General features: G+C 39.8%; 1 protein-coding gene across 1 annotated transcript in view; it reads right to left on the minus strand.

Annotated features, from left to right (window-relative positions):
• Positions 1 to 477: 477 nt before the first annotated feature.
• Positions 478 to 14399, minus strand: part of LOC124595186 (protein takeout) — a 69519-nt gene continuing 55597 nt past the window's right edge. Inside the window, exons 5-6 of the mRNA XM_047133803.1 lie at positions 9412 to 9561; positions 478 to 1282 (exon numbers count right to left, since the gene is read on the minus strand). Of these exons, the coding sequence (XP_046989759.1) occupies positions 1131 to 1282; positions 9412 to 9561 (302 nt within the window). The 3' untranslated portion in view covers positions 478 to 1130. The remainder of the gene's footprint in view (positions 1283 to 9411; positions 9562 to 14399) is intronic.

Below are 14399 nucleotides of genomic sequence, written 5' to 3' on the forward strand. Positions count from 1 at the left end.
GCATACCATCACATTCCATCAGTTCTCACCACACACTTGCACCAATATGATTCTGCATACGTTCTTTAAATGTGAATACCTAGTTGAATGCCTTGAACGGCTTGTGGCTCTGAGGATTTCTCCTTTCATCTCGATGGTGCGAATCTTTGTGAACACTACAGCGTGCCATTTTTCATTCGGCGTTAATGGTGCAAGTTAATGGTTTGTTTTGAGCATTTCATGGATGTCCATTTTGTGAAGTGAAAAACATACATCCCATAGAAGGCTGATCTCTGCACCTCCTGGACACTTACTTTCTGTCGCCCTTTTGATGTACATGGTGAGTTATCAGCAAATAATATTTTTCCTATCGTAATTGTTAACACAACACTTTCAAATGAGCCATACCAGAGTTGAACTTGCCATCTCGTACTCAGGGTTCCTTGTTAGACAATAAGAAAAATATAATCAGTTAATGACAAAGAAAAACAGAAGATATACAAAAAGGCAATAATATTATTTTATTAAATATTATCATACAGAGTGTATAAATATTAATTACATTTGCAAAATATTTATAGCGATGTATTTTCCCTTGTCTTTGGGAGACTCGGAACTGTATACAAAAGCATTTGGTACAAATATCATATGTCTCTTAACTTTAGATTTATCATCTCATGGCAGGATCTTCTGCAAAAATTAAGTATTGTGAAGTTCTCATTAACAGGTTGGCTAAGAGAGACAAATATGACAAGAGAAGCTGTTATTGGAAACAAGATCTCTTGTTCTCCTCACATAATGTAATAAGTTCAGCAGGCTTACAGCTGCTAAAGCTATCCCATAATGCATATCAGTACAAGCACAGGCTATTACGTGCGTCAGCTGGTGTCACAGTTGAATACGGTACTGCTACGTAACACCATACGTCTATCAAATTTTGTTAATGTATTTCGGTTAAAAAGCTTTCGCTATTGTTGCCACAATGAATGTCCGACATACTGTAACAATTCTCAGTACTTTGCTAACTGAGCAGAGCTCTGAAAAAACTGTGTAATGCAATAAATTAAGTTGATGGTGAAAGTGAAGAGGTGTGATGAGACGAGGGGCAGCCTCCAGTCTGTGCAGCGCAGACGCCGCTGAGGCGGTGCCGGCTAGTCGGTGAGCCACATTCCGTACGGGATCCTGGAGAAGAGCTTCTCCAGGAAGGCGCGCATGATGAGCACCAGCTTGCGCTTCAGGTCGGGCTTCATCTCCGTCAGAAGCTCTTGAGCGTTAGAGTTGATGAACAGGTTCAGTGCCGCCTCTGCAACAGTAGAGAAGGTACCAGTGACGTCACATGTGCTATTTTTCACCTGCTGTCTGTGTACATATTCTGTACTCTCTCAACGTAACTGCCACGTTTCTGCAGATGACGTACAGCTGAGCCGTTTCGTCATAGCAGAAGATCTGATATTACAGTTATAGCTCCCATTAATGAAAACACGAGGCAAATTACGAATGGTCTAACAGAACAGGACTTAACACTGTATTTTTTTTAATACCTAACAATCGTCATACCTCATCATACTTGCACGAATCTTTCCTAATACGGAAATAACTTTAGTGCTTCAGTTATACACTCTGATTTAATACTGGAAGAATGCTTGAATCGCACAAAATGTAGTGACTATCTGTTGAAACAGTTGGTTTAGGACTTATTATTGCCATCTCAGGTTTCTGTAATGTTCTACCATAAAGTCTGAATACCGACAGGTCACAGAAAATCCGTAAAATAATTTACTGTAAATGATACGAAGTTCAGACTCAGCATTGGACATGTGCATTTGACGACGCTTTGACAGTCGCACAGTAGGCCTATTTAGACAGTGCACACCTACAGACCAAACCTTTCATTGTTTGTATACACTCTAAGGGGAAAAAAGAAAGAGAGAAAAGCGCAACACGAAAGAATTATGCGAATGGTACGGTTCTATGAGTATCGATGAAGATCCAGGCATCAGCGCAAGACGGAAATTGGCGTATGTGATGCACATGCACATGTGCAGGCAAACAAACGATTAAAATTGACGACGCTTTGACAGTCGCACAGTAGGCCTATTTAGACTGCGCACACCTACAGACCGAACCTTTCATTGTTTGTATACACTCTAAGGGGAAAAAATTGGATGAAAGAGCTTCACAAAGTGCGAAAGTTAATGACGTATTATTCCACCTCTGTCCCTTATGCAAGCCGTTATTCAGTTTAGCGTTGAGAGACTGACCTGTTGGATGTCCTCCTGAGGGATATCGTGGAAATTCTGTTCCATTGGAGCGTTAGATCGTCGAAATATCGAATTGGTTGGAGAGCCCTGCCCATAAAACTCCAAACGTTCTCAACTGGGGAGAGATCCGTCGATCTTGCTATCCAAGGTAGGGTTTGGCAAGCACGAGCACATAGAGAGACTGGCTATGTGCAGGGGTCATTATCTTGCTGAAATGTAACCCCAGGACGGCTTGCTGTGAAGGGCAACTAAACGGGCCATAGAATATCGTCGACATACTGATGTGCGGAAGGCTGTCGCGGATGACAACCGAACGGGTCCTGCTAGGATTAGAAATGGCACCACATATCATCACTCCTGGTTGTCCGGCCGTATGGCGGGCAAAAATTAGGGTAGATATCCCGCTGCCGTCCGGGACTTCCTGATATGTCTTCACCGGTCATCGGGGCTCATTTCGAAGCGGGATTCATCACTGAAGACAATTCCATTCCAGTCGACGAGATTACAGGCCGAAGAGGTATCTGGGGATGCTCCAGGCAGCCCACCAGAGATTTACATTGTAGTGCAAGAAGCATTTGAGTAAATACTCGCGTGTTGATAGAACCTACCGGTAACAAATCTAGCAGCCTGCCCCTGTATTGCTTCGACGTTTTCCCTTGACCGACGAGGTGGGCATACCAGACACTCGCGCATACTCAAGAATGGGTCACTTTATTGTTCTATTCGCGGCCTCCTTTACACATGAGCCACGTTTCCGTACAATTCTCCAAATAAACCGACGTCCACCATCGCCTTCCATGCTACCGTTCTTACGTGTTAGTTCCGTTCCACACCGCTTTGCAACGTTACGCCTGGATATTTAATCGACGAAACTGTTTCAAGCAGTAGACTACTAATATTGTATTCCAACATTATGGATCGTTTTCCCTGCTCATCTTCTTTAGCTTACATTTTTCTTCATTTACAGCAATCTGAAATTCAATAGATGAACTAGAAATTTTGTGAAAGCCATTTTGTATCCTCCTTCAGTCACTCAGCGACGACACCTGCCCGCACATCACAGCGTCATCAGCAAACTGCCGCAGACTGCTGCTCACCTTGTCTGTCAGACTGATTATGTGTGTACAAAATAAGAGTGGTCCAATCACATTTCCCTGGGGCACTCTTGAGGATATTCTTGTCCCTGGTAAACACTCGCCGCCTATGGCAATGTACTGGATTCTATTACTTAGCAAATCTTAGAGCCTCTCACATATATGGGAACCTTTTTCGTATGCTTGTACAATCGTTATAGCGTGCCAGACGCTTTCAGGAGATCTAGCAATGCTAAATCTGCCTGTTGCCCTTCATCCTAGGCTCGCAGCATATCGCGTGGGGAAACGGCAAGCTGAATTTCACGCGAACTGTTGAAGCAGTTGCCGGGGAATAAAAAGCACTCCCATAGCACAAGTGCAAAAATCTGTTAATTTTAAATGCGTTAACAAAAATACAGTACGTATTCGTCAAACAGAAATATACGGCACGTAAGTATTTGTCTAATTTCGTGGATCGTTAACTTTAAAACCACTTCGTTAATGTTTCTATAGTGGTCGAAATGAAAAAAAGGCGCCTCGCAAGTTTGCCGAATTATGAATGAAAAACTTTTTGTTTATCTTACTGGACGAAACCGAAAACGACTACAGAACGAGGCCCCAGCAGAAAAAAAAATAGTAAGATGGATTTGTAATACTCGTAAATTCGAAACCAGTACTGTAATAAAATTGGAACACCTACAGCCGTCCTTACGATGTTATTCATTATGTGGCTACCAGTTTCGATGATTCAGTAATCATCTTCAAGGTTTAACTGACGCTGAGGGGTTTAACACAAATCGCCTACATCCCCTCAGCGTCAGTTAAGGCCTGAAGACGGTGTAAGGAAGCACTGAAACTGGTAGCCATGTAATAAAAAAGATCGTAAGGACAGCTGTAGGTGTTCCAATTTGCCGGCCGCTGGTGGCCGAGCGGTTCTAAGCGCTTCAGTCTGGAACCGCGCGACCGCTACGGTCGCAGGTTCGAATCCTACCTCTTCCATGGACGTGTGTGATGTCCTTAGGTCAGTTAGGTTTAAGTAGCTCTAAGTTCTAGGGGACTGATGACCTCAGATGTTAAGTCCCATAGTGCGCAGAGCCATTTGAACCATTTTTTGTTCCAATTTATTATATAACTGAAAGGACGAAGTCCCTTAAACCTCCAGTCAGAAGGATGTAGGGGAAGGCGGTGCAAGAGGTGGGGTAAGACGGGGAAGGGCTATAAGCTACAGTTAGAGTATTGCCATCTGTGGACAGCTACGTCAACATCATCAATACGTTCTTGTCGTCTCGCTGCGGGTTTTGAACACTTACATTATACGTTGAATACAATTGTAAATAGAACGGTATTTGTTATTCCAACGTTCCCTAATTAACTACAAAGTATGCCTTAGGTTATATGGTGAATAAAAATACACAAAACGTGCACTAGTCAGTATACTTGCTATGCTTTAACGGCTGACTATTGAAAATTTGGTATTTACTATATAATATAGATTACCAGGAATGATCTGACTCAATAGTACGTTCCACGTGTTTTATTTCAGATGGTTCTCAAGTATCGGCGACAAATGTCTAGGCAAGATTGGTCGTTGGAGTCAATGGAAGGCGCTCTAAATGCTGTTATAGAAGGTCATATGGGTTCTTTCTTGGCTGCTCGACTGTTCAACGTGCCATAGAAATCTGTGTTTCAGCGTCGGGGTGCCCACGTCACTTGTGCAGGGACAGAAAGTGATGATGACGAGGCTGTCCACACTTGTGTACTACGTGAATGTAAGAGGCCTAAATAAAACGTACTGCCTGATTCTACATTTCGCAGAACCATGTTTCGAAACCTTCTCGTCACATGATTTCGTTATTCCACTCCTTATTTAAGCTTTAGAGATGAATTCCTGCTAGTTCCCCGTCTTACCCCGCATATGGGGCAAGGCGGGGAATTGGTAGTTTATGCTTCTAATCGAGATATTGCAGGTTTCTTTGCATGCTATTGTAATTCAATGGTTAAGTAAACAAATGATAATCAAACCTACTTGAATTTGTTTATTTTTGTCCCTTTTGTAAGGGTTTAAAGTTAGCTTCCCCATCTTGCCCCGCCTTCCCCTACATGCAGAAACCGGTAACAGTTGATTTACATAAACTTTTTTAGACCATACTTGTGGCTTATTGCTGTTTAAATTATAGTTATAACAATTGTACTACAGCCACGCTTCTCAGTAACTTATGTTTCGACAAGATAGTGTGGAAACTCGGAACTCATTCCCGTAAGTAGTACCCAGACGGGGGCATGAACAGCATTTCTACTGAATACAGTCACAAATGAAAGGAATATAGGTTCTATTTACTCGTAATATTACTTTGACAAGGAAGTAACTAGAAACGACGCATTAGTTAAGCACTGAGAATGATGGCGAACGAAATCAGACGAAGAGTTGTTTAATGGACAATTTCGAAATTTCCACGTGAGTAAAATAATATATACACGAACCTACCTATCGCAAAACGTCCTTGGGAATCAGTCTCTCTGTTAGTGAAAAGCGTATCAAAATTCCTACATTAGTTTCTGAGATTAGCCTTCACATACAGACAGAAATGTGCGGTGGAGGATTTTAATCAAGGACTGTTTTAACAAAAGTTAACAAACTTCATTTTTTTCAAAATGCGTTTTTAGCGGATTCTAGTACTTTAATACGAGCCTCGTACAATGGCTAAAATACGACAAAGCTGGATTTTTGCCGTTGTAAAATGTGTCTAAAGAAAGCAAATCTTTACAAAACTTGACATCTTCATTTTTCAAGATTCCACAAAACTCAGCTAATTCTTATTTAAAACTGCATAGTTAGAACTAAGAATATAAAATTTAAAAGTTAAATTTAATAACCTTTACACTCGTATGTATTTATTGTCAGACGATTGCACAACATCTTGTAAGATAAACCAGGTGTTTGCCTAGCGTTTGTCGGACAGCTGTGCATAACATCACTGGTTTACTTCAAGTTTAGTAGCTGTTGTAGTACGCTCATGTTGAAACATCATTAAAATGTTAGAAGATTCAGAATATTCTGAAACAGTACAGGAGGTAAAAATTGCGAGATAAAGCAGGAATCGTAAACGGCAAGAGAGTGAGAAGTGAACGACTGCACCCTTATTGATGCTTTGAAAGTATTGAAACAACAAAGTAAACAACATGCAAAGCTAGGTGTTTGTTTTTCAATGATATTCCTTTCAGAGATAGCTTGTATATGAATAAAAAAAGAAAGTTGGACAGGATGACTTCTTACCGGTACTACGATTAATGTAGGCACATTATACTCTTGCTTGCCAATAAATGTGCACAGGCTGGCAATAATTTTAATCGACGTTAGGCATTCCAAATTCGGGTTAAATGATTTGCAACGTTTCCAGTCTGACCGAAAAACCACGGAATTTTTGTGCTTGTCAGTTTTTAGCTTATAACTCGAAAACGATACATCCTACAAAAATTTCAATAATGCCAGAATGAAGCAGCATGAAATTTCGTATAGAATGACGTACGTAAGGCTTAAAAGCTGTTCAGCCGTTTAGCCACAATCTGTCCTCAAAGATGCGTAGTTTTTACCAGTTTGTAATAATACTTTGCATACCACACGCTGTACCAACACAACTTTATTCGAATTTATCTGTTTCAGTTCATAAAACCATCATCCCTCAACGGAAAGCTGGACACTGATGACTTACACATACATATCGGAACAAAGGCACTTCACTATACGCTGATGCGCCAAAACATTATGATCACTCCTACCGCGATGATGAATGTCGCCTGCGTTGCTGGTATGTGATGCAGTAACAAAAGTGTGTGAGCGGAGCAGACACGGATGGGGGATGACCTGGCGAAGATATGGGGTGCAAATGGAGAAATACATTGAGATAAGCGACTTTGACAAAAGGCAGATTATTTTTACGAACAGCCTGTGAACGAGAAAACGGCGAAGCCGGTCGAATGTTCACGTGCTACTGTCATGAGCATCTACGGAAAGAGGAAGAAGGACAATGAAACAAACATTAGGGGCTAAATGGTTGGACGTCCAGGACTTTTCACAGAAAATGGGATTTTCAGGCTTACCTGCTCTGTAAAGTAGGATAGATGGTGATCTGTGGTATCTCTGGCGCAAGATGCCGGTGCACGCAAAGTGTTTCGGAGCACACTGTTCATCGTATATTGTTGAAAAGGGAGCTCCGCAGCAGACCAACGACGTAGTCAGTTACGATTGCTGTGGACACGGGACCATCGGGATTCGACCGTCGATTTCGATTGCATCACATTTTGCTACACTATGTCGCTGCTCGTCTCCACAAACGCCGCCATCCAAATGTGCAGCAGACCACGAACGCTGGCTCGTGGGAGCAGTATTATGCCATGGGAGACATTCTCCTGCGCTGTGTACCTGTGGAAGTAATCGAAGATACGCTGACAGCTGCGAACTACCTGCATCCCTTCACGTTCGATGTCTTACCCTGCGGCGACGTCATCTTTCAGCAGGGTTATTGTCCATATCTACGATGTCTACAGTGGTTTACGAGCATTATAGTGAACTGAGGTTGATATCTCGGCGACCAAATTTGCCTGATGCAAATTCTATAGACCTACTGGCGTCGCTTTCTGGCGCCATCATTGCGTAAGCGTATCAGCGGCCCGTTATTTACGTGAATTATCTGCGTATACATCTAATGCCTCATACCTCCGCAAACCTATTAACGAAGTTTCGGACGTCTGATACGTAGAATAGGTGATGTATTTCATTACAAAGACGAACTGACAAGTTATTAAGCAGATGGTCACAATGTTTCGGCTAACCATTGTTAACTTCCGTCTGTCTTGTATTACACAACATTTGCTAATCATTACAGTAACTTGTGTCAGGAGACCAAATCATTAAAATGTGACTCAAAAACCGCTACTCCAAATGAAAAGTATTATACATTAAAATTGTAGAGCAAAAATTTCTGTGTGAAAAGGTCACCCATGTTTTAAAATTTACTCACCCTTCGCGAAGAAATAAATAAAAACGTGAAAATATTCGTGGAGCTAAAGGAGCACCACGTGAAAACGTTGATACGTGAATTTTGTGAAACTTTGTAATTTCTAACTTTTTCTCAATAAAAGACATTTCTGATGAACTTCATTTATCCCTTAATCAATCCGTATTTACATGGATGACCAGTACTATATTTTTTAAATATTTTGACCAGTGATAATGAGTGCAACTAAAGAATACCTGTTCAGTATGATTCTGTAAATAGTGTTCCCTGAGTTTTGTGAAAGCGGAACTCAGTTCATCATAGTCCAGCCAATTTTCACGAAATATTTACAAATTACATACCCAAACGTTCCACTTGACTGATTCTATTATTGAATATCTTATCAATAACCCTACAGCAGTTCTTGATGTTAACATTCACTTACAGACAGGAAAAGAAAGCGAAAGGCTTTAATTTGTATGCTTGGAATATGAAATGGCCCGAGCCGTAAACTTTCCCAGTACTGTATCTTGAGCGTTATGTTACAAGTATACAAATTAACTTTGTAGCTAGCAGTTTCTGAAGACTGCGGCTCTAGAAAAAACATCAACGGTATACGGTACACCATAGCTTACATTTCGAATTTCGAGGGCATGTATTTCGGTGCCGTACGTCTCTATTGTTACAATCATTGTTAACAATGATTTCTCTTAGTTAACGAAGGATAAAAATACTTTATTTTTTGAGGTTTCATATTTCAAAATCTGATACCCTAGTGGCCACTCTCAGCACTTTATCTGTATATCAAATTATACACTAAGCTCTCAAACAATATTAAAAAATAAAATACAAGAATGTTGAAGTGACTGCTTCGATGTGAACATATGGCTTAGAAGAACTACAAGAAAGCACATAAAAATTTAGTGCAGTACAATTTCAATCGATATCCTTGCGATTTATCACATGCAAATATGATATATCAGTAAATGATAATCACTTTGCAGTGATTCTGCAATGTTCGGGCCACACTTTTTTCTGGGAACACACAGGATCGCTTGAATGCTCATATATTAAGGCAAAGTTTTTGCGAACTATTGAACTTACGCAGCACGGTGTTTCCGTTGTGCAGATTCTCAACGCCCATGGAAATGCTGCGCACAGCAAAGTCCATCTTGAGGTCCTCCACTGTGAGGTACTCGTGGCCCTGCACCTCCTGGGGCCGCGCGCGGAAGTATACCTTTGCCTTCACACCCTCTGAAATAAAAAAAACGACACTCGTGATATTATCATCATACTGACAACATAAACATGTCTAAAGTTCGCAATTTCATCTCGTAAAGATCACTGGTTACTGCATTTCTATTATCAGGGATACTACATCCATTGTGAAGCGGTTATTTAGGAGGAACAAAATTCACTCTATGAGCATCATTACAGACATGAAAAGTTGATATTACTGCCAAAAGAAATCGGTTGTGTTCAAGGAACAATGATTTTGCGCTCAGTACCAACGAAACCGATTGATCATAAAAGACGCACAATTAGCCGGCCGCACAGCTTGATATAATAAAACACACACACACACACACACACACACACACACACATATATATATATATATATATATATATATATATATATATATATATATATGCTGATATGAATATAACGACCACTGGTTGCAATTATCAGTTATGGTTTCCGAATATTGAGAGTCTTGCATACCGAAAGCACTTTCGGTTTTTAACTCACTAAGTACTGAAAAAATATGTGCTTCTTAACATTTCAAGATTCAGTGATTCGTTTTCAATCAGTATACAGAAAGAGGATTACTCGAAAAATATTAATCATAAAAATTGAAGAAGTACAAGATTTTCAATATTAATCCGCCTTTAAAGCGAATAATACTCAGATTATCATTGAGACTGGAGAGGGAAGAGAAATTAAGGCTAGTTAATCCACACATATTATAAAAATGACGTACGTATGTATACATCTATGCGTATGTGTTTCACATCTCCTCCTAAACTACTTGACCGATATGAATCAAACTTAGTGCACATATCACTTACTGTCTGGGAAGAATCGTTGTGGGGCTAAGAACTATCTATTTATCAAAGGAATGGGGTTGTGGATGGGAAAGCAGTGTAGACCACGATGTGCGAATACCCATACTTTATTCACCCAACACTTGAGAATGAGAGCACTTCGTGAGTCGCAACATACTTTACACATAATTTAAAACCTTTAGGAAAACTTTTGTCGCTGACACCCCTCTCAAAACAATGAAAGGGAAATAGTCGCTTACTACATCTTTGCTGTTCATAGGGCAAAAGGCCATCTGAAGCATGACATTTTATTTAATTACTTCTTTACTACTAATTGTGCTCGCGAAACATTTTGCAGGCCGGCCGAAGTGGCCGTGCGGTTAAAGGCGCTGCAGTCTGGAACCGCAAGACCGCTACGGTCGCAGGTTCGAATCCTGCCTCGGGCATGGATGTTTGTGATGTCCTTAGGTTAGTTAGGTTTAACTAGTTCTAAGTTCTAGGGGACTAATGACCTCAGCAGTTGAGTCCCATAGTGCTCAGAGCCATTTGAACCATTTTTTTGAAACATTTTGCAAATGGTATTCAGGAATGAACCACCAAACTCATATAACTCTATGACGCATAGTTCATGAGATATGACAGCACAAAAAACGAGATACATGAAATACTGGAGCATCAGGGATGAGCATTTAATTTATTACTTAATTGCTACTAACTCGCAACACATTTCGCAGACAGGGTCCACATACGCCACTGAACATACCTCCGAAACTATATCATTGTAAGACCAGTAGGCCAGGAGACGTGACGTCAAATACTAAGATGAGTGAGAAACTGCCGCATCGGTGCACTAGTGACATCATGGTTACCATGGCACCGACTTTTAACTGGTGGACTGAAATGTGCCTGGCCTCCACGCCACGGTTAGGTTTAAGTTTTTACGCTTTCAGTTGCACTCTAGTGCAGCGGTTTAGAAGAAATAACACAGGCTAATGTCTTTTACAATCACTGACATATGTGCATAAAAGTTGGTTTTAAAAATAATTATTGCCGCTACTACTATCAGTTCTACCACAGAAAAATGAGGAGGCCGGGCCTCCCTTGCCTCCTCTAAGCAGCCACCATTAGTGGAAGGAGCATTTGGACTGAGTGAGAGTGAAGAGGAGATGGACAGAGAGAGTGATAGGAGTAGATGGACTAATAGAAGACTGGAATAAATACATTCACGCGCAATGTAGGATATGCAGGTAGTGAGAGAATACAGGAAACAGTAAATGAAAGAAGAAGACAGCTTTCTGCCACGCGAAGGCAGTTATAGTTATAGCTTTTAAAAAATTAGAATGCGGAATAACCTGAGACACACAGGGATGCAACTTCTGGAATACATTTGGTTAGGCAAAATTGTAGAATTCACATCTGCGTCTATACTCCGCAATGTGTGGTGAAGTGTGCTTTCCGTCCTGCGGATGTAGATATTGGAGCATAAAGCAAGGGTATACAAGAGTTCAGGTCATTATTAGCGAAGACGACTGCGTTAAAGTTTAGTAGGAAACGTAAACAAAGTTTTAGGAAGTACAAAATCTATAAATTGCAAAGCGATGATACAAAATTTGGGGCAAGTAAAAAAAGCGATCGCAGTTCAGAAGAGAAGTAAAAAGAACTAAGAGAAATAAGAACAAATAAGCATTGTGGTACGCTGTTGGTTTACTAAAGACAAAGTTAAATACCCGCCAATAGATTTAAAAAAATACCAGGAATTAAAAGACGATAGGAAATGCAATAACGTAAATATGGGTTTTCAAACGTCCGCAAAACACAATGTATTTCTTTTTTTCTATTTACCCAGACATGTTTTACTCCGTGTCATCTGTATATTTGTTCTATTTCTGTGAAAAATTATACACAGTTCATGGCTATCTTTTTAAAATTACAAACTATAACACGTGACATTTTATATTTTGTTTCATTAATCACCTGAAATTAAACTCATTAAGAAAGTGGTTTCGTCCAGTTTTATGATTTTACAGCGCGTCACCTACAACGTTTACACTTTTTGAGAGTAGCAGTGGTATAAGTCCTGTACTTACGTTTTCCGTTTTTTTTTGTGAGTCATTTGTGTGTTTCTTGCTTTGATCACAATTACATACACTTTTACAGACTTTATAGATCGCCGTCGCCTGTTACCACACATTTTGACACACAGGATGAGATCTTGGAGTAAACTTACATCACCATGCTCATTGGGAGACACAATGTTGTCGTTACCAGTCACTTGTTTCTCACTTTGTTTTTGTCCAGCGTGGTGCTAATGTTGAAACATTTGTTGCCATATTTCGTGGTGCATCTACTAGGGAGAAACTTATTTGTTGTGTGCGCGCGATGGCGCGTAAGAGAGAGAGAGAGAGAGAGAGAGAGAGAGAGAGAGAGAACGTGACCGGAGGAGTGGAGTTGACGAAAGATGTTTTCATATGGATAAAGACTTTGATATACTATGTTTTCTTTGAGCAAACGTCCTTGTATTATTCGTTAAGTGTTGCAGGCATTTTTGTAGCGTAGTGTTGTCTATTGATTCGGAACTATCTTGCACCTCTGAGTACAGAAACTGAGCTGCAATTTAAACACTGCTTAACAATCACCAGCAGAAACTGTAGTTATGAAAGTATCAATCACTTTCTCTATTACCTAGTCAGAGAAAACTGGAAAGAGATTTTTAACCGCAAACCCAGAGATGGAGAATATAATAAATTTATTAGAAATTTTTCCACATATTTTGAACTGTGTTTCTCTCCAACGCAGAGGAAACTATTCACAAGGAAAACAAAAAATAAATGGATCAGTCATGGGATTTTGGTACTCTCAAACAAAAAATGATTAATATACATATTGTCCAAACAGCTCACGTCACCAGAATTTATACTTATTACAAAACCTATAAAACGATCTTAAAAAATGTTGTCAAACAAGCAGAAATAATGGCAAATGACACATTCATAAAAAATTCTGCTAATAAGATGAAAGTCATATGGAATATTGTAAGGAAGGAAACTGCAGCAAACAGACAGATTTCAATAATATTGACTGCCTAATGGAGAAATCAGTTGTGATAACTGAAACTACAATAATTGGAAAGAAATTTAATTCCTACTTTACACAGATAGCTGAACATCTTATAAATCAAAATTTACAGAATACTCACAGAAATCAATCCACATGTATTATAAACAATCAATCTATTTTTCTATACCCTACCAGTGACAAGGAAATACTTGTTATAATCAAAGAACTGAAGCCCAAATTCCCTGTTGATACTGATAATAACCTACATCTTGAAGAAATGTGCTCCCCTCATAGCAAGGCCACTTGTCGACACTTGTAACAGTACTCTACCAGAAGGGGTGTTTCCAGATAAACTAAAGAGAGCAAAAGTAAAAACTCTGTTCAAGAAAGGCATAAAGGTAGAAGTATCAAACTACAGGCCTGTTTCACTACTATCTGTTTTTACCAAAACCTGTTATAAAAGACTAATCAGTTTTATAGAAAAAATAATTACTTCTCAAATACGCAACATTGACTCCGAATATCTAAATCTACTGAGACTGATATTGCTGCATTCCTAAATGAGGCCTTAAATGCAATAGCAAAGAGCATATCTCAGCCATATTTCTAGACCACTCTAAAGTATTCGTTGTCATCAATCACAACTCCTTGCTTAAGAAACTTGAATTGGTACGTATTAGGGACTCATCATATCTCCAAAATATAGAGCATGTAGTTGAGCTTGCTAACCAAGAAAGGAACAAGATATGTCCTACTGCTCAGAAAAGCAGAGCATTAAGTATGATGTACCGCAAGACTCCATTCTAGGACAAATTCTGGTTCTACTATTTGTAAATGATTTGGAACCGACCAGTCCACGCCATAAATGCAAAAAATTGGCAGATGACACAGATGTGTTAATAAAAGGAAGGACCAGAGAAGAATTACTGAATGGGATTAAAAAGTGTACCACCCACACTACAGACTGGTTTCCTGGAAACAATTTAG

This window comes from Schistocerca americana, chromosome 2 (genome assembly GCF_021461395.2).
Source record: "Schistocerca americana isolate TAMUIC-IGC-003095 chromosome 2, iqSchAmer2.1, whole genome shotgun sequence".
In the NCBI taxonomy this organism is placed as follows: Eukaryota; Metazoa; Arthropoda; class Insecta; order Orthoptera; family Acrididae; genus Schistocerca; species Schistocerca americana.